Below are 20756 nucleotides of genomic sequence, written 5' to 3'. Positions count from 1 at the left end.
GTGTTTACAGTATTGAGGATTTGGTCCAGTCAGGATGCTTCTGCTTGTGTGGAGTCTGCACTTACACAACCAGCAAGGACACGGGTGAAGTGGGGGGGGGGGGGGAAAGTAAACTAACAAACACGCATTATGACGCACATGCAAAAACACACAATCAAATTACAAGCGACAACATTACCCGTGTCCTAAATGCGCATTAGCCAACCTCTTGGGCACGACGGGTCAGTGTGACATTCTTGCTCCCTTGCTAGCGGGATGCTACCAGCAATTACTCGATTGTTATCACAGCCTCCAGGCAAAGATGGCCACTAATGTCCCTTAAAAGGACGATCACAAGAAACACAGATAACGGAAGAAATATAACCCCTCTATAATCAAATGTCGACATCGCAAGGTTATTCCATGTTTCAAAACAATATAACTTTCAGTGATAACTCATCATTGCTTTGGTTTATTAATACTAATAATTCATTCTCATGTAAGTTATCATGCTGACACATGCAATAACTTACACGTTGTGTCATTGACAATTTATTCACTTACTGCGTTTTAGTGTTCATTGTCTAATAGGACGAAAAACACAACTTATTCGGTGATGCATTAGGCTACGTTTACGTACGAGAGCAATGAAAAACGGTACTAAATCTCCTTTGTTGTCATTTACGGGACACTATTCAGCCATTTTGCCTTTCTACCCATTCATCAGCTGACGTCTGAGTGAAAGGATCAACAAGACTCAGACTCCTTGCAGTCCTGTCTAAGTCGGTTCGAATGCAGGCTGAGGTCAACTCCATTGATTAACAAAGAGCGCCCCAAAAATGGTGTATTTAACATGATAACAATGGATGATGATGTCGGATTGGTCGCCAGCCAATCACAGGGTACATACAAAAAAAAAACAACCATTCACACCTATGGACAATTCCGAGTCGCTAATGAACCTATTAACCTATTATTAATCGGGGATGCCCAATAGAGATTTGAACCCGCATCTTTAACAGTGCATGCATTGAAATTACCATTCAATGCATAGCCCCTTGAACGCTACACAGCGTCAAGCCTTTTCACTTCCTGGTTGCTGCTGAGTGCTTTTTTATAAGGCAAAGATGCATGCCCAGCTCTTATAAAAATACACTTTGTGGGCGGTTTTAAAAGTGCACTAAACATGAGCTCATCTATTGTGCAGTTATGTCATCATTCATTTTCTACCGCTTATCCTCACGAGGGTTGTGAGGGGTGCTGGAGCCTATCCCAGCTGTCTTCATGTGAGTGAGAGGCGGGGTACACCCTGGACTGGTCGCCAGCCAATCACAGGGCACATATAGACAAACAACCATTCACACTCACATTCATACCTATGGACAATTTGGAGTCGCTAATTAACCTAGCATGTTTTTGGAATGTGGGAGGAAACCGGAGTACCCGGAGAAAACCCACGCATGCACGGGGAGAACATGCAAACTCCACACAGAGATGGCCGAGGGTGGAATCGAACTCGGGTCTCCGAGCTGTGAGGCCTGACTCAAAAGTACCCGGTTCACTTCAGTGAGTGACTCATAAGAAAAAAAATAATTCATTCATTTTCTACCTTTTACCCTCACGATGGTCGGGGTGGGGGTGCTGGAGCCTATCCCAGCTGTCTTCATGTGAGCGAGAGGCGGGGTACACCCTGGACTGGTCGCCAGCCAATCACAGGGCACATATAGACAAACAACCATTCACACTCACATTCATACCTACGGACAATTTGGAGTCGCTAATTAACCTAGCATGTTTTTGGAATGTGGGAGGAAACCGGAGTACCCGGGGAAAAGCCATGCAAACTCCACACAGAGATGGCCGAGGGTGGAATCGAACTTGAGTCTCCTAGCTGTGAGGCGTGCGTGCTAACCACTCGACCACCGTGCAGCTGAACCTTTTTTGTCTCTCATGCAAAAAACAACAATATAAAAGATGTATTATAACTGAATGCTGCATTTGTATTATTTATGCTTTCATTGACAAAAATCAAAACACTGGAAAAAGACACTTCATTGTTCAATGCCGTGGCCTTTATTGCCACACTCAAATATGACAACAGCGTCAAGGCTCCCTCAGCTCCGCTGTGACCTTTTCACCGTGTGACATGAAATAAAAATGCTCAAAGCGTCCAAACCGAACCGGCGCTAAGCACATTTGTTATGTTAGCATATGTTAGCATATCGGACAAAAAGCGGTTATGGAGGATTATTAGATAATAGAGCTGCACCACTTACCTGCTTCCTCATGACATCAGTGGCCTGCATGATGCAGCGAGGGGGCAGGCCGTGGTTCCGGGCTAAGAGGATGGCCTGCTGTAGTGTCACGCTCAGGGTGCAGCTGCAGGAGGGGGGGGGGCAGAAACAGTGTTTCTCATGAGAAAAAAGGGTGTTATATTTGAAAAATTTAATGTCTAATAGCGATAATTTAAACAGATTTGGGCATGTGAGTCTGCCCTTCGTTGTCTCAGAGGAAATAACATCAGCTGTAGCCTGATAAAACCTTTCTTCCTGAACTACTCTTAGATACAAACGTAGTAATGTTGACTTCCGACTATAAACAACAAAAAGTACTCCCTGCTGGAGCGAAGAATGAAAACAATCCACTGTTTATTTATTTGGGGCGCATTTTGCAGTTTTGTTTCCTTTTTCTTGAGTTTTCTTCTCCTTGATCACTTTGGACTCTGCATGAGCGTAAGTGGATTGGAACAGCATGAAGCAGGCGGCGATAAATCACCTCAGCAGCCTTAAGGAAGAGAGGAGAGCATGCCGCTTTATGCTACTCCCTTCATCGCTCTCCAGGAAGAGAGATATTTAAACTCATCTTTATCAGGAAGCTAAAAATACGAGTTTATTACTTTTCCATCACGCTGCTAAAATTAGACTATATCTCATTCAAAGTTACGTGCGGTAAAAGTATTCCGATTCTTGTGAATACCCCCAGCGACCCCCCCCCCCAGGGGGTGTAACTCAATGAAACAGCGGCAGGCAGTGTTGAGACTTTGGACAGTTCAATTTGCAGTGAAAAGACTCAGGATCGATAAACCAGCACAGCTTGTTAGGCTGGAAAGGTCACCCAGCAACCTGAACACCCGTCACTGGCACTCCGAGGATTTTCACACACTGTCCTCACTCGCTCTATGTATGTGTGTGTATGTGTGTGTGTATGTGTGTGTGTGTTAATCAGTGTCACTAATGACTCACAAACTGGTGTCAGAAGCCATTTTACGCACATCAACCACTTGTGGGAATGAAGATAACCCCTCCCTCACAGATGTACTAACATGTCCTCAACGTGGAAAGTCAAAGCAATACTGAAAATTAAACAATTTTGCTAAAAATATTAGCCCAAAAACAGAAAACCTGAAATTCAGCATGACGTCAATTACTTTTGTTGTGAAAGACACAGGAAGTCAGTCGGAACTGGACAATAAAAACGGAATCTAACCAGCGGACCACTCAATCATGGTAGAATTGCCTTTCAAACACAACTAAACATGTCCAGGCAACTCTTATGATGGTGACTTTTAGTCCATTGAGTTAGCTTAGTTTAGCAGAGCATGCTGGGACAGCTGTATGTGTGTTTATACTGCTTGTTAGTGCAAACCGGCATTTTAGAATACCTGCTAACAGACTTATCTACCGCTTATCCTCACGAGTGTCGCAGGGGGGTGCTAGAGCCTATACCAGATGTCTTCATGCGAGAGGCGGGGTACACCCTGGACTGGTGGCCAGCCAATCACAGGGCACATATAAACAAACAACCATTCACACTCACATTCATACCTATGGACCCTGTACAGCCCTAGATCCAACATGACAGAGTAAAAATAAATTCTCCTCCTATTCTGTGTGGAAGTGGTACATTTTACGCTTTCTTCCCTATGCCTTTCTTAAGTTTAGAATAAAAGTAGCTTAGAATTGGTGTGTAAAGGTGATGATCGGGTGTTATTTGATGCGTACCAGGCAAGTCATAAATGTTTACATATATATTCTATCTAGTAACATTGAGTCCAATGTGTAAGTTGCCCCTAATGAGGGGCTACTGTACTGGACAAACTGTACTGCCAGCCAATCACAGGGCACATATAGACAAACAACCATTCACACTCACATTCATACCTATGGACAATTTGGAGTCGCTAATTAACCTAGCATGTTTTTGGAATGTGGGAGAAAACCGGAGTACTTGGAGGAAACCCACACATGCACGGGGAAAACATGCAAACAAGGGTGGAATTGAACTCGGGTCTCCTAGCTGTGAGGCCTGCGTGCTAACCTCTCGACAGCCCCAGTATAATCGTTTATAATTATTTCACATTGTTTTTGCACAAGAAAATGTAATGGGCTGAACAGTGGTTAGCGCGCAGACCTCACAGCTAGGAAACCCGAGTTCAATTCCACCCTCGGCCATCTCTGTGTGCAGTTTGCATGGGTTTTCTCCAGGTACACCGGTTTCCTCCCACATTCCAAAAAAAACATGCTAGGTTAATTAGCGACTCCAAATTGTCCATAGGTATGAATGTGAGTGTGAATGGTTGTTTGTCTATATGTGCCCTGTGATTGGCTGGCCACCAGTCCAGGGTGTACCCCGCCTCTCACTGGAAGACAGCTGGGATAGGCTCCAGCACTCCTGTGACCCTTGTGAGAATAAGCAGTAGAAAATGAATGAATGAATGAATGAAAGGTAATGGTGGGTCCCCGCAACCAAACCAGTGGAACAGATTTGGCCCATGGCCACCAGTTACCTAACTTTAATGTAGATACTTTAAATGCTGAAATAGTGTTTATGTTTTTTTTATGGTGGAATCCTATTCAAGTCAAGTTAAGAGAGTTCCCTTGCTGTCATGTGCACGGTGCAGGGTTATAGTACATTAAACTTGTTTATGTGAGTGCCTATACAGTACACACACACACACACACACACACACACACACACACAAGCCCACTTTGGGTTAATAAAGTACACAACGCCAGAAACTTTCTATTAGAGATCAGGCAAGCAGACGTGTGACTTTATCAAGCCATCAGTCACCAACCCTCGGCGTGTGAGCGAGCGCATGAAAGCGAGACAAAAAGATATGGAAACTGTCATGGAGGGTATGAAGAGGAGGAGGAGGAGGAAGGGGGGATGAGAGGAGAGAGAGCAGCGATGAAAGATGAACGACGGTGACAAACGATCAGGATATTTCTGTCCCTGTCAATTGATGAATGGTGGCTCAGCCGGGGGCGAATTAACAGGCGCGGCCATATATAGAGGTCATTGAGAACGGAGGTGATTGACCCGTCTTCCGCCTGCTAAGCCCCTCCCACATCTGCTCTGAAGAAGAATGGAGCCCAATTAGGCATGAAATATGCTACTGCTAATTCAAGCCAAGAATGGCGGCGAAGAGTCAGAGTCAGAGTCAGAGTGAGACGATGACGCGGATGAGAAAGACAGTTCGGTTTCGGAAAACAGAACGCTGCTCACCGGTGAACGCCGCTGTTGCACATGACGATGTGCGTGGCCCCCAGACGCGAGCACAGCTCCGACGCCACCGTCAGGAGGCCCACTCCGGACGCCCCGCAGGCGGTGAATTGGCAGGCGGCTGTGCGGCGACAGCTGATGAAGCTCTCCATCAGACGGTAGAGCTCCTCCATTGCGTTGAGGGGCCGCATCAGCTGGGGGAGAAACACAAGGACGGAATAATAAAGTAGCTTACGCATCAAAAATACATGACAATATTATATATTGCGTGGAATGTTTATAAAATATATATTCAGGTCATACTTTGTACTTATTAAGTAAAAATGACAATTTTTAACAAGTGGTTTCCGACTACTATTGTATATAAATCAGGGGTCTCAAACACGCGGCCCGCGGGCCAAATGTGGTCCGCAGGACACTAGTTTGAGGCCCCTGCCTTGATATGAAAGTTTAATGTTAGTGCGGTATCATGTACCCAGAAAAAAATATTACATTTGATTCATGTTCATGTTAAAGGTTAAATAACTTAATAGTTATCCTCCCTATCCGTGTGGAAGTGGTAAGTTTTTGGCTATTTAAGTTGAAAGGAAATAACTTGGAGGCTACCGTTTAGGTCGCTAGCTCTCTAGTTTGCGAGTTAGCATGTGTCTCCAGACCCTGCAGTTGCGCAATATGTTGTAAATAAACAAAGTATAAATGTGACTATAGTCGTGTTTTATCATGTCTACAGGGCTCTAATAATGATTTGTTCATTTTAATCTGAAAAAAATAATTTGTCTACCCACCAACTATATGTGGTTTCTTAAGTTTTTTATTATTTGCCGTTTTATTATTATTATTATTATATTTATTTATTACTGATTGATTGATTTTCTTTATTCTTGATTTGTTTATTTTTCATCTTATTTTGTGTAGAAAAATAAAAATTAAGATATTTGAGAACAGTGGAATGTTTTATCAGAGCTTTTCTTGTAGAAAATTGGAACCAAAGCACTGAAAAAGTTTGTATATTTTTCTGTTTTTAATAAATGTGTTGTGACGCCTTGACTAACAGGAATGAAGCAAGTATTATGTCATCTTACCTTATCTATAAGAGCAGCCTTGGGTGCAGAGCTTGGCGGCATATTGGACTGATCCATGTAGAAGGCCCTGGGGGGGAGGAACCATTGGAGTCCCATGTGGGGTTAGTTTACTGCACAATTAGGAGATTAAACAGCATTTTTTTCATTACTGTTATTAATTCATTCATTCATTTTCTACCACTTATCCTCATGAGGGTTGCAGGGGGTGCTGGAGCCTATCCCAGCTGTCTTTGGGCGAGAGGTGGGGATTACACTGGACTGGTGGCCAGCCAATCACAGGGCACATATAGAGAGTCGCTAATTAACCTAGCATGTTTTTTTGGAATGTGGGATGGAGCCTATCCCAGCTGTCTTTGGATGAGAGGCGGGGTACACCCTGGACTGGTCGCCAGCCAGCCAATCACAGGGCACATACAGACAAACAACCATTCACACTCACATTCATACCTATGGACAATTTGGAGTCGCTAATTAACCTAGCATGTTTTTTTTGGAATGTGGGATGGAGCCTATCCCAGCCGTCTTTAGGTGAGAGGCGGGGTACACCCTGGACCGGTCGCCAGCCAGCCAATCACAGGGCACATATAGACAAACAACCATTCACACTCACATTCATACCTATGGACAATTTGGAGTGGCTAATTAACCTAGCATGTTTTTGGAATGTGGGAGGAAACCGGAGTACCCGGAGAAAACCCACGCATGCACGGGGAGAACATGCAAACTCCACACAGAGATGTGCCGAGGGTGGAATTGAACCCTGGTCTCCTAGCTGTAAGCCCATACATCTGATGGGGGCCAGGTTTAGCAGAAAGACCGACTCATCATCTTGTCCCGGGTCTCATGCTGAACTCATTCATTCATTCATTCATTCATGCAGAAACTGGTGTGTTTCCTCACTGCTCCACCGGGGGCAGCAGTGAGTAGTGTCCTTAAGGATAAACACAGCCGGGTCCTTGTGATGCAAACTCAGCAATGTGGGACTCCATCAAATCTCAGTAATCCACTAGTCTGCTATAAATAGGAACACTACACTTTATTAAAGTCAGCCTAATAGAATCAATAGGAGCTTTTTACTTCAAGGAAGGGACACTCGGAATTAAAGAGTGCCGCACATTCACACTTGCATAGAAAATGCTGGGTATCTAGTAGAGCAGGGGTCTCAAACACGCGGCCCGCGGGCCAAATGTGGCCCGCAGGACACTATAGTTTGAGGCCCCCGCCTTGATATGAAAGTTTAATGTTTGATATGGATGCTGTATGGTATCATGTACCCAGAAAAAATTATTACGTTTGATTCATGTTCATGTTAAAGGTTAAATAACTGTTAATAGTTATCCTCCCTATCTGTGTGGAAGTGGTAAGTTTTTGGCTATTTAAGTTTAAAGGAAATAACTTGAAGGCTACCGTTTAGGTCTCTAGCTCTCTAGTTTGCGAGTTAGCATGTGTCTCAAGACCCTGCAGTTGCGCAATATGTTGTAAATAAAAAAAAGTATAAATGTGACTATAGTCGTGTTTTGTCATGTCTACAGGGCTCTAATAATGATTTGTTCATTTTAATCTGAAAAAAAATAATTTGTCTACCCACCAACTATATGTGGTTTCTTAAGTTTTTATTATTTGCCGTTTTATTATTATTATTATTATTATTATTATATTTATTTATTACTGATTAATTGATTTTCTTTATTATTGATTTGTTTATTTTTCATCTTATTTTGTGCAGAAAAATAAAAATTAAGATATTTGAGAACAGTGGAATGTTTTATCAGAGCTTTTATTGTAGAAAATCAGAACCAAAGCACTGAAAAAGTTTGTATATTTTTCTGTTTTTAATAAATGCGTTTTTTTGTTTTTGGACAAACCTGATGCGGCCCAGCCTTGCCCAGACCCGAGCTCCAGTGGCCCCCAGGTATATTGAGTTTAGTAGTAAAGGGTTTTAATTATTATTTTTTAAATGTTTTTTGCATATTTTACCAAATTCATAGCACATTAAGGCTAAAAGTACTGGCTAACATTTCGGCCCCCAATCTGATACAAGAACAGCTTGCTCGGGATGGGATAACAGCCTGTTTAATTGTTTCAAGATGGCCTCCAACAAGGCCTACTTTGGTAATAGAACCAACACATGTGACTGCAAGTCGTGTACTTCAAATCAAGACGAAGAGTCGGCGTTAGGGTCAAGAGGTGAATATTGTTCAACCGGAAAAAACAAGGCGGCAATGTAATTCCCAAGTGATCCCAACACTGTCCTATAGTATTCTACAGTCTGAGCCGCAGTATTACAGTAAGCAACATATGCACTAGTTTTTTTTTTTTTTTTAATATGAGGATCTAATGCAGGACATGGCCACTGGCCAGAAATGATCCCGGTCATATTTCACACAGCCAACAGGACTACTTTATTCTCTCCGCTTCATGACAATGGGGAAAGCTCTCAGGAGGTTTCCACGTCAGCTGAGGCGTTGAAGGGGGATTTGGAGGACAGATGTTTCCAGGAGGAGCGTGGGAACGACGATGGCATTAGCATGACACCTTCCTCTCAAAACGGGAGGAGAATTTCATTTCAAATGCAACATTGGAGTGATATTTACGACGCGAATGAAAGCCCAAAGCTGTGCATATACGCGGTGGCTAAATCGCTTACATTGTTTTGATTAATGACATTTACACTTATTAAAATCTAAGCCCTACCGACAAGCTTTCAAAGGTTTTCTGGAGGAGCAAGACAATTCTATGATGCCTACAGCCAATTCTCTGGTTGCTGCACGAGTGCTACCATCACCGGGGAGCTGTGGGTCACTGAAGGAAAAAAATTAACTCCAACAAAAGCACATTTCAAGACAAATCTGTGTTGTCTACAGTTGTGGTTAAGTGTCATGACTTGGGCTGCACGAGTGCTACCAGAACTGGGAAGCTGTGCTTCATTGAATTAAAAAAATTAACGCCAACAAACGTAGTGAGTAGCAAGACAATTCTATGATGCCTACATTCAAGGACGATAGTAGTATAGTGTCATTCTCTGGTTGCTGCACGAGTGCTACCATCACCGGGGAGCTGTGGGTCACTGAGGGAAAAAATTAACTCCAACAAAAGTACATTTCAAGACAATTCTGTGTTGTCTACAGTTGTGGTAAAGCGTCATGACTTGGGCTGCACGAGTGCTACCAGAACTGGGAAGCTGTGCTTCATTGAATGAAAAAAATTAACTCCAACAAAAGTTGTGTGTTGCAAAACAATTCTATGATGCCTACAGCCAAGGACGATAGTAGTATAGCGTAATTCTCTGGTTGCTGCACGAGTGCTACCATCACCGGGGAGCTGTGGTTCACGGAGGAAAAAAATAAATTCCAACAAAAGTACATTTCAAGACAATTCTGTGTTGTCTACAGTTGTGGTTAAGTTTCATGATCTAGGGCTGCACGAGTGCTACCATGATTCGGGGGTCTGTGCTTCAGTGAGGGGAAAAATGACTTCCAACAAAAGTAAGTTTCAAGACAATTCTGTGTTGTCTACAGTTGTGGTTTAGCGTCATGGTCTGGGGCTGCACGAGTGCTACCATGAATGGGGGAGCTGTGCTTCAGTGAGGGGAAAAATGACTTCCAACACAAGTAAGTTTCAAGACAAATATGTGTTGCCTACAGTCAAGCGCAGTAGTGGAATCGCAACATGGTCTGGAGCTGCATGAGTGCTACCAGAATCGAGAAGCTGCGCTTCATTGAATGAAAAAAATGAACTCCAACAAAAGTACATTTCAAGACAATTCTGTGTTGTCTACAGCCATGGTTAAGCGTCATGGTCTGGGGCTGCATGAGTGCTACCAGCAGTGGGGAGCTGAGGTTCATTGAATGAAAAAAAATGAACTCCAACTAAAGTAAGTTTCAAGACAATTCTGTGTTGTCTACAGTCGTGGTTAAGCGTCGTGATCTGGGGCTGCACGAGTGCTACCATGATTTGGGGGCTGTGCTTCAGCGAGGGGAAAATGACTTCCAACAAAAGTAAGTTTAAAGACAATTCTGTGTTGTCTACAGTCGTGGTTTAGCGTCATGATCTGTGGCTGCATGAGTGCTACCAGTAGTGGGGAGATGAGGTTCACTGAAAGGAAATGTGACTTCCAACAAAGTGATTTTTTAGATAATTGTGCCTCGCCTAGAGTCAAGCATGATAGTGATAGCCCCATGCATGAGTGATGCCTGAAATGGGGAGCTCCGGTTCACTGAAGAGAAACCTGAATTGCAACATGGACTGTGACATTGTGAAGCAGATAGTGGGCCAGAGGGCAGTCGCCCAAACACCTCCAAGATGACAAGTCTCCAGAACCCGACTGAGCATAAGTGGGGCATCTAACAAGCACGAGTGATGTCATCATATTTAATATTCACACCACGGATACAATTCAGCTATTTAGTCTATAATGATCGTGTGTTGCCAGACTCATTATGCTGATATACAAGCTGTACACCGGCTGTAATCTATAAATATGCATTTCTATAGTACTCTCTACTGTATACTACACATGTTTCACAAGTACAGTACAGCAGACCTCAACCAAGGGTAATGTGGTCGTTTTCAGGTGTTAGCCATCAACCAAAAGCTGAGAAACTAACGTCCTGGTTTTGACCCCACCAAGTAGTTAAGTCTTAATGAAACTAAATCTCTGCACCATTCCCCCGGAATGATGAGTTCACAGCTCACTCTTAAGAAATCACCCCCCCCCCCCCCCCCCGGACTGATGAAACCTAGAAAATGTTGAAGTGAATGTCAAGTCTTTCAAGTTCAATTCAGACCAATAGTAATCAATAAAAGTTTTAATGGCAGTCAATTGGCTGTTGGACGACATTTCCCCTTTAAAAATATGTTTCTGGAATCTAGAAGATTCCTGATGACATTTCAGCCTACATATACTACGACTATAAAAGCAATCTTCACTCGCTAAATGTACTGCAAAAAAGGCCAGTAAGGATAATTCATAATGCCACCTCCAGAGAACATACTAACTCCTTATTTCTAAAATCACAAATGATATAGTTCATCTTCAAACATGCATAAGATGCATAAGGCTAAAAATAACCAATTAGCTAAAAATGTCATCCAATACTTCTCTACAAGAGAGGAGAAATATGATCTCAGGGAAGAACTACATTTGAAACACTTATATGCTAGGACTACGTTAAAAAGCCATAGCATTTCAGTATGTGGAATCAAACTATGGGATGGATTGAGTAAGACCCTCAAACAATGCACAACGATGAGCCAATTCAAGAAACAATACAAGCAGTTGATGTTTGCTAAATACAAGGATGAAGAGTCTTGAACCAGTCATGATGTGCTATATATATCACTATATTGATGGTTACTATGGTACCCATTATGTCATTGGATGGTCATGTCACCTTGTACTTCTGTACGTGATAAAAAAATAATTATTTAAAAAAAAATAACAATTTTATTTTAATTTACATTAATTTACATTAATTTACATTAATTTACATTAATTTACATTTATTTTATTTTATTTTATTTTATTTTATATTATTTTATTTTATATTATTTTATTTTATTTTATTTTATTTTATTTTATTTTATTTTATTTTATTTTATTTTATTTTAATTTAATTTAATTTAATTTAATTTAATTAATTTTATTTTATTTTAATTTAATTTAATTTAATTTAATTTAATTTAATTTGAAAAGCAGGAAGTGCACAAATGTAACAGTTACTGATTGTAAAAGTACCAGACAGAGGGGTAGGATTTAATAAGCTTTGCTTCTTCCTACTCCTTTTGGACATGTGGAACTGTGAACTGATTATATGATGCATTCAATTGCAATCTGATGCATGTACAAATGAAATTAAACCATTACCATTACCATTCCTGATCATGGCAAACAAAATCAAAAATCAAAAAGTCTTTGATTTTGGGTAACACTTCCAGTCGACTATTGTGTTTTTTTGTCGTGACTCCCATGGGACGAGCGCATGTGCTTGTGTTTATGGTTTGCGGATGACTTACGTGAACTTCATTAAGCAGCTGATTGCGCGGATTTGAAGTGGCTTACGGAGTGACGACCGCCTCACGGCGTCTTAAAAACAACCCTGGCGGATGTATCGTTTACTGTTCGTGACTGACTCCAGTTGAATGTCGGCCACAATGCATCACGTCGTGAGCGTTTGAAGAGCAAAAATACCGTGTTTCTTTGAAGTCAATCGCATGCACGCACAACATGCTGTAACAGCGGCCATGTTGGTAAGCGTGAACCTCATCACCATTACGTGTAACGCAAAGTTAAATGATGGAGTGAAAACATGACAAAAACAGCCCGCAGTTCATTCAGTTCACCGTAGCGTGTGCTGGACGTTTGTGCCAGTCATGCGGCTTCGGGGCTGAGGCCCGCAGTGTGAGTTTAACCCGACATGTGGCCGCACTCCAAGGATAACGACGTGCCTGAGGTCAGAAGGAGGAGTGACATCACAGCCGGCTCTGTGGTAGTGTTACCACACCGGGGGGGGAGAAGAGAAAAAAACAAAAAAAAAAAAAAAGAGCAGCTGGGAATGTTTACTTTTACAGCGAGGAAAATTGTCAACCATGTTTCTGATCCCGGTAATGTTTGGCTAAGTATTTCACTGTTTTTTTTTTGGGTGACATCGACATAAATAATGCTCACACATAAATGAAAAATCCCACATGAAGTTGCACCGCTGCGATTAATTAATCACACAAATCTGCAGCATCTGCCTGCCCCCCCCCCCGAGGGGCATCGGATAAAAAGGAGGAAAAAGCAAGCCGTGCTTCAAATGGATTTCACGGAGCACGACAAATTAGTTCAATCTCTTATATTTCAATCTCGGTGTGGAAGTGTTCCGAATGCGACCAAGTGGGGATCGAACTTCAATATGTGAACAAGATGAGAAGCTCATATCAAACATTGATTTACTGCATACATTATGGCCGCCGCACATCATTAGCATCAATCATATGTGATACGGTGGACGAGTGGTGAGCACGCAGGCCTCACAGCTAGGAGACCCGAGTTCAATTCTGTGTGGAGTGGAGCGTGCATGTTTTTCTCCGGGGACTCCGGTTTCCTCCCACATTCCAAAAACATGCTAGGTTGCTAACATGCTAGGTTGCTAACATGCTAATTGCCGACTCCAAATTGTCCATAGTTATGAATGTGAGTGTGAATGGTTACTGCTACAGCATATTTACTGTTAATTGAATGGGTAATAGGAATGTAAATGTGACTATAGGGGTGTTATTTCAGGCCTAGAGGGCTCTAATAATGTACAATTATAGACAATTGTGAGGATAAGCGGTAGAAAATTAATAAATGAATGAATGAATTGAACTACAAATATAAGGCATTGGGAAAACTCATTTAAGGACGCTGTCATGATACTACAATGATGACTACTGGTCATCAGGTGTCGGTAATGACACACAAGCACCAGACTCGATCGCCAGAACAAGCATCTCACAATAATCCCTGACACGGGCTACTGTTACATCTTATTTACTCTTAATTTAAAGGGTAATAGGAATGTAAATGTGACTATAGGGGTGTTATTTCATGCCTAGAGAGCTCTAATAATGTACAATTGTAGACAATTGTGAGGATAAGCGGTAGAAAATGAATGAATGAATTGAACTACAAATATAAGGCATTGGGAAAACCCATTTAAGGACGCTGTCATGATACTACAATGGTCATCAGGTGTCAGTAATGACACACAAGCACCAGACTCGATCGCCAAACAAGCATTTCACAATAATCCCTGACACGGGCTACTGTTACATCTTATTTACTCTTAATTTAATGGGTAATAGGAATGTAAATGTGACTATAGGGGTGCTATTTCATGCCTAGAGGGCTCTAATAATGTACAATTATAGACAATTGTGAGGATAAGCGGTAGAAAATGAATGAATGAATGAATTGAACTACAAATATAAGGCATACCTCAGCCTCTTGTAGTACTGCTTGACTTTATCCAGCGAGGCGGCGTTGATCTGCGCCTGGTACTCCTCCACGGAGACATTATCTCTGTAGTAGTAGCCCTCCATGCTCTCCAGTGCTGGAGATAGGCAAAGTACACAGTTGACTTCAAGCTTAAAAAAAAAACCCTGAAAGAGCATCAGTTGCGTACCTTGCGTGAAGAGCACCGGGTGGATTTTGACCCCTCCGCCGCTCTTCAGCCTGAGAGGCAACTGAGAGAAGTAGAAGCTCTCCAGCTGAAGGCAGACCTTCAGATTATGCCGAGTGCCCTCCACCTGGTACGAGATGGGCATGTCTTCAAGGAAAGGGGAGAAGAAATGTTAGTTTTTAAATCAGAAGCCTCAATAAAACTAAAATATTTAAGAGTACGTACTGGCAACTAATGGTTCCCCTTCAAATTGCTGGAAGTAGAAGGTGACCTTCTCCAAGTCGGAGAGGGCTACCTGAGTGTCCTCCAGCATGGCCTGCTCGTCGGTCTGCACACATTCAAAATCAAAAAGATTGCTTTGATGGATTAGGACATGCATTAAAATAATAAAAACAGGAATATGGACATTGAATTTATAACAATAATCACTGAAAGTATGCCAAAAATCATTCATTCATTCATTTTCTACCGCTTATGTATGCTGGAGCCTATCCCAGCTGTCTTCGGGCGAGAGGCGGGGTATCACAATCACAGGGCACATATAGACAAACAACCATTCACACTCAAATTCATACCTATGGACAATTTGGAGTCGCTAATTAACCTAGCATGTTTTTGGAATGTGGGAGGGAGCCTATCCCAGCCGTCTTCGGGCGAGAGGCAGGGTATACACCCTGGACTGGTCGCCAGCCAATCACAGAGCACATATAGACAAACAACCATTCACACTCATATTCTTACGTATGGACAATTTGGAGTTGCTAATTAACCTAGCATGTTTTTGGAATGTGGGAGGGAACCGAAGTACCCGGAGAAAACCCACGCATGCACGGGGAGAACATGCAAACTCAGAGGTTGGAATTGAACTCTGGTCTCCTAGCTGTGAGGACTGCGTGCTCACCACTCGGTCGCCGTGCACCAGATCCCAATACATTTTAATTTTTTTGTTATATTTAATTTTTTATTATTTCATATTATAAATTCAGTTTGTAAATAGTACAGCTTTTTTTTTTGTTTTTCATAATATTCCGACTTTAAAAAAAAGTTAGCATGTTTTTGGAATGTGGGAGGAAACCGGAGTACCCGGAGAAAACCCACGCATGCACGGGGAGAACGTGCAAACTCCACACAGAGATGGCCGAGGGTGGGTATGAACTCGGGTCTGCACGCTAACCACTCCACCGCCGTGCAGCCTTTGCCAAAAAAATCAATCAACAGTGTTATGGCTTCATCGAAGGGAAAATTAGCTTGGAATACTGGGATTGCTATGCTCTGTTGTAATGTATCCACCTGTATTGTAGTTCGTATGTGTTTTTCCTTCATGTGATGTCGTGTGTCCATATGGTCGGAGGTGTGGTGAGCAAGTCCCCAAGAAGGTTGTGCGCATCACGAGTATTTATGCGGCGTGAACGTGAGTCAGAGTACATACAAAGTGAGATTGACAGTCGTGATGCCTTTCAGATGTGCAGGAGAAACGGAATGTCAACTCTGTATTGTTACCTCCAGTTCACCCCCCCCATCCCCCCCTTCCCCTGCTTGCAATTTCACCATATGTGAAATTTTTCTTTGAATGTGTATTTTTAGTCAGGCGGCGGTTAGCATATGCTGATGTTGTCTTATATTCTGTGTAAGATAGTGATAGAACTATGAGATTTAATATTCATAGTTATCATATTAATCATATTAGGCTCACCAGATTGGGGGAGAGAAGCGACTGGAAATGGAAAAGAAGCCCAGCACTCGCTATTTGCTCCAGCCATCTTCTGCTGGCTTCCTGGGCCTCCTGAAGGTCTTGGGGGTCCTGGTCAGTCTCTTTGCCCACACAGTGGAACTGCAAATATCCCAAAGTAGGAATGAATGCTTTAGTGTTGTCTTTTTATGATGCAATACAGTTCTAGACCATATGAAAAATGAGCAATATTTTTATGATACAGTTGCCATTTTTGGTTGTAAGGTTTGGGTCTTTTATGCCCTCTTTTTTTTGTTTTTTTTTAGATATTTTATTGTTATTTATCTAACCCGTGTACATTTATCCTTTAATTTTCTTTTCACATTTTCAATTTTTTTCTATTTTCTTGTTCATATTTTATTTATGAATAATTTATGAATAATTTATTATTTTATTTTAAATAATTTTTCTATTTTTTCCCCTTTTATTCCTCTTGTTCTTTATTATTATTATTATTATTATTATTATTATGATTATTACTTCCACAGCAAAGAGGTTGTGTTTTTGCCGACATTTATCTGTTTGTGTTCAAAATAACTTGAAAAGTTCTGAATGGATTTAAATGAAATTTTCTGAAATTGTCATAAATGGGATATGGAAGAAGTTATTAAATTTTGGAGGTGATCCGGATCACTATCTGGAATCAGGATTTTTTTTTTTTAAATAATTCTTTAACATTGTGAGTTAGGAACATTTTCGGAATTTCTGCAAATAATTCCACAAAAAAAAAAGGTCAGACAACTTGTATGGGACATTTAGCCTTCCTGGTACTTTGCACTGTCATGCTATGTGTTAGCATGCTATTGTTGTTAGCATGCTACTAAACACACTAGCATTTTTTTGCTATTTTTATGGGTAGACACACTTTGCACTATAATGCTAGGTGTTAGCTTGCTAATATTAGCATTGTAGCATTTTTAGCCATTTCCATTTTCACTATTATGCTAGGTGCTAGCATGCTAACATGAACACACTAGCATTTTTTGCGATTTTCATGAATACGAACTTAAGCAGACACTTGGACGCTATCATGCTAGTTGTTAGCAGGTTAGCATGATAACATGATTATAGTAACATTCTTAGCAACAAACACATTATTATTATTATCATGATTATTATATTATTAAGTATGATATACGCTATTATGCTCAGTGTTAGCATGCTAATGTCAGCAAATTAGCATTGTTAGCATTCTTTCAAACCCTTCCATGGTATGTTTTCATGGTCGAGGAATTTAAGTATGTAGATAAAATAAATATAGGACTAATATTTATGGAGTAAATCACAATATGGGGGGAACTATGGCGCTTGCAGGTCTAGATACAGGCAAATTTTTTTTATTATGATATTATGATTAACTGATAATTACTGTAACTCATAATACTTACATATGATGATTATTCCTACACTTTTACCTGGTTAAGAACAGCCAGAAGGTGCTCGGAGAAGGCACAAACCGCCGCGACCAAAGACTGACAAAACACCATATCTCGACGCAACTGGATCTCAGAGTCTGGCAAGAAGGAAGGAAAAGAAAATGAAAAAAAAAGAACATGAGGTAAATAAAAGCAATAAAAATGTCATAAAAAGTTTCTGCATAGCTCATTAAAGAAATACTGCCCCATCAAGAAGTACAAGCACAAACACCGCGACACTAATAACCCATGCTTCCTGCTTCCTACGAGATGGATTTTGCGCCGTACATGTAAATAAACATAGCTTAGCTCATCGGCATAGTTCCTGAGTTTTATAGCGCTGTTACAACAAAGATTGATGTGGATTCGAATGCCTTTAGACGCTTTATGAGGACTTTTTAATGCATCATAAAAGTTGACTTAATAGTGCATTTAGGACACTGATGTCTGACCACATTGGACTGTCTCTTTTGGAGGTACATGTGAGCGTGGTGAGTTTACTGCAAAACGGACAAACCTGTATACTGCAGCAGTACCAACAGCAGCCTCGTCTTCACCTCTACGGGGGAAACAAATAAAAACAATTCATAACAAAACTAGGAGTTGTATAATAAACTCATAATGTTTATCTTCACATATAAGCATAAGAGCGCAATAGGCAGCTTTTTCCATTATAAATATTATGTTCTGATAAAACTGTATATATGGTCTCTGACCTTCGACATATTTGGCGATGGTTTGCGTGAGGGTCTGGACGCTGCCGGGGAGGTTCCAAGGATCCTGCTTGACGTGGAGACGTAGCTTCTTGGTGTAGTTCATCTTGGGCTCCATTTCTTGTTGAAACTCTGAAAGCCGCACAAAAAAAAAAACGTGATTTTTACAGTACAGTAAAGGCTTGTATTGCAGTTTTACTTTGGACAGAAAGGAGGGATTTGTGATGGAGGATTAAGATGCAAGAATGCTAGGGAGTTAATCCCATTTTCTTCTGTTATCAACATTACCGGCGGTGAGATGGATCAGCTCTGATCAAGGCCTGATCAAGGCCCTCGCACCCCCCTCCCCCCACAGGGTATTATTTCATATGTGAACATGCACACGCATGCACACGTGCAAAGAACCTATTCTCGGTTCAAGCACATGTGCGTTTACTTGAAGCCAGGCTGAGATGAGAGGGATCTCTGTAAACCACATGGCTTTTAGGAATAAAAAGACATTTTTTTTAAGCAGTGTACAAAAACAAAATTAGCTCAAGACGGATTCACAACATAAAAGGTCAAAGGAGTAGAATATTATGTTTTTGTGCCAATATTGAATATACAGTAAATTACAAGACAAATAATTAAATTGAAGCTATTTTCTGAATTTTTTTTCATCATGCATATATATATATTTTGGCATTTTTTATTTCTGTAATGACATTAACTTAAAAACATTTTTATTTATTTAATGAAATGTGTTTCATATTTATTACCTTTATTTATAAAATACATTAATTTTATTTAATATAATTTATAAATAAATGTAAATTTTTTTTTAAAAATTTATTCAATTACTTTTTCTTTTATTTAACCCCAATTTTTTTTGTTTTGGCTAAAAACGCCTAAAAAAAAAGAACCATCAGGAGTACAATCATTTTATTTCTGTAATGACATTATTAACTATTTTTTTATTTATTTAATGAAATGTGTTTAATATTTATTACCTTAATTAAAAAAAACATTAAAATAATTTTATTTAATATTTATAAATAAATTTAATAAATTTAAATCATTTAATATAATTTATAATTAAATGTAAAAAATGTATTCAATTACTTTTTTTTTTAATTTAACCCCTGATTTTTTGTTTTTGGCTAAAACACCTAAAAAATAACCATATTTATTTAATGAAATGTGTTTAATATTTCTTACCTTTATTTATAAAATACATTAAATTACTTTTATTTAATATCATTTATAAATAAATTAAATTTATTTATTATAATTTATAAATAAATAAAAAATGTATTCAATTACTTTATTTTTTTTTATTTAACCCGTTTTTTGTTTTGGCTAAAACACCTAAAAAATAACCATCAGGAGTACAATCATTTTATTTCTATAATGACATTATTAACTTAATTTTTTTATTTATTTAATGAAATGTGTTTAATATTTATTACCTTTATTTATAAAATACATTAAATTAATTTTATTTAATATAATTTCTAAATAAATGTAAAAAATATTTTAAAAATGTATTCAATTAATTTTTTTTATTTAACACCTAATTTTTTGGCTAAAACACCTAAAAAAAAGAACCATCAGGAGTACAATCATTTTGTTTCTGTCATGACATTATTAACTTAAAAACATTTTTATTTATTTTATGAAATGTGTTTATTTATAAAATACATTAAATTAATTTTATTTAATATCATTTATAAATACATTTTAAAAATACATTTATTTAATATAATTTATAAATAAATGTAAAAAAATATTTTACATTTTATTCAATTACTTTTTTTTTTAAGCTCTAATTTTTTTGTTTTTGGCTAAAACACCTAAAAAAGAACCATCAGGAGTACAATCATGACTCTTTTAAAAACAACAGTCTCACTTTTTCCTTCTCAACAGTCAAAAAGTGCTGATGCTGAGTGATTAGTTTGAATGCACTGAAGAAGTAGATTTTTTTTTTGCATTTATATTAAATTTTATATATGGACGGCTAAACAAAATGGGCCCATTGTTTGAAAAATCACCTACTCTAAAAGGAGGCTCCATTTGGAGACTCTTGGTCACACAGTTTGACCCTGGAACAGACTATTTATGTATCATACAGAAGAACTATACAGGGAAACTGCGTGCATAAAAGGGTTGAACTGGAAGCTAATATGCACAGTGAAGAGCTAGAACTC

At 39.7% G+C, this 20756-nt stretch overlaps 1 protein-coding gene across 4 annotated transcripts in view; it reads right to left on the bottom strand.

The window, feature by feature from the left end:
- prex2 (phosphatidylinositol-3,4,5-trisphosphate-dependent Rac exchange factor 2) overlaps nucleotides 1–20756 on the bottom strand; it is a 100038-nt gene that overhangs the window by 4987 nt on the left and 74295 nt on the right. For all 4 annotated transcript variants that reach the window (XM_058059628.2, XM_058059625.2, XM_058059630.2 and 1 more), the window contains 10 exons: nucleotides 18574–18702; nucleotides 18375–18416; nucleotides 17858–17955; nucleotides 16407–16544; nucleotides 14939–15041; nucleotides 14717–14860; nucleotides 14530–14644; nucleotides 6567–6633; nucleotides 5488–5678; nucleotides 2256–2358 (listed from right to left, as the gene is read on the bottom strand). In XM_058059628.2, coding sequence (XP_057915611.2) covers nucleotides 2256–2358; nucleotides 5488–5678; nucleotides 6567–6633; nucleotides 14530–14644; nucleotides 14717–14860; nucleotides 14939–15041; nucleotides 16407–16544; nucleotides 17858–17955; nucleotides 18375–18416; nucleotides 18574–18702 — 1130 coding nt within the window. The remainder of the gene's footprint in view (nucleotides 1–2255; nucleotides 2359–5487; nucleotides 5679–6566; nucleotides 6634–14529; nucleotides 14645–14716; nucleotides 14861–14938; nucleotides 15042–16406; nucleotides 16545–17857; nucleotides 17956–18374; nucleotides 18417–18573; nucleotides 18703–20756) is intronic.

The sequence above is a fragment of the Doryrhamphus excisus genome, linkage group LG7 (assembly GCF_037039965.1).
Source record: "Doryrhamphus excisus strain RoL-2023G ecotype Guam linkage group LG7, RoL_Dexc_Guam_v1.1, whole genome shotgun sequence".
NCBI classification, from domain to species: Eukaryota; Metazoa; Chordata; class Actinopteri; order Syngnathiformes; family Syngnathidae; genus Doryrhamphus; species Doryrhamphus excisus.
Note: the sequence above shows the minus strand (reverse complement) of the source record. Positions and strands in the feature narration are given on the sequence as shown.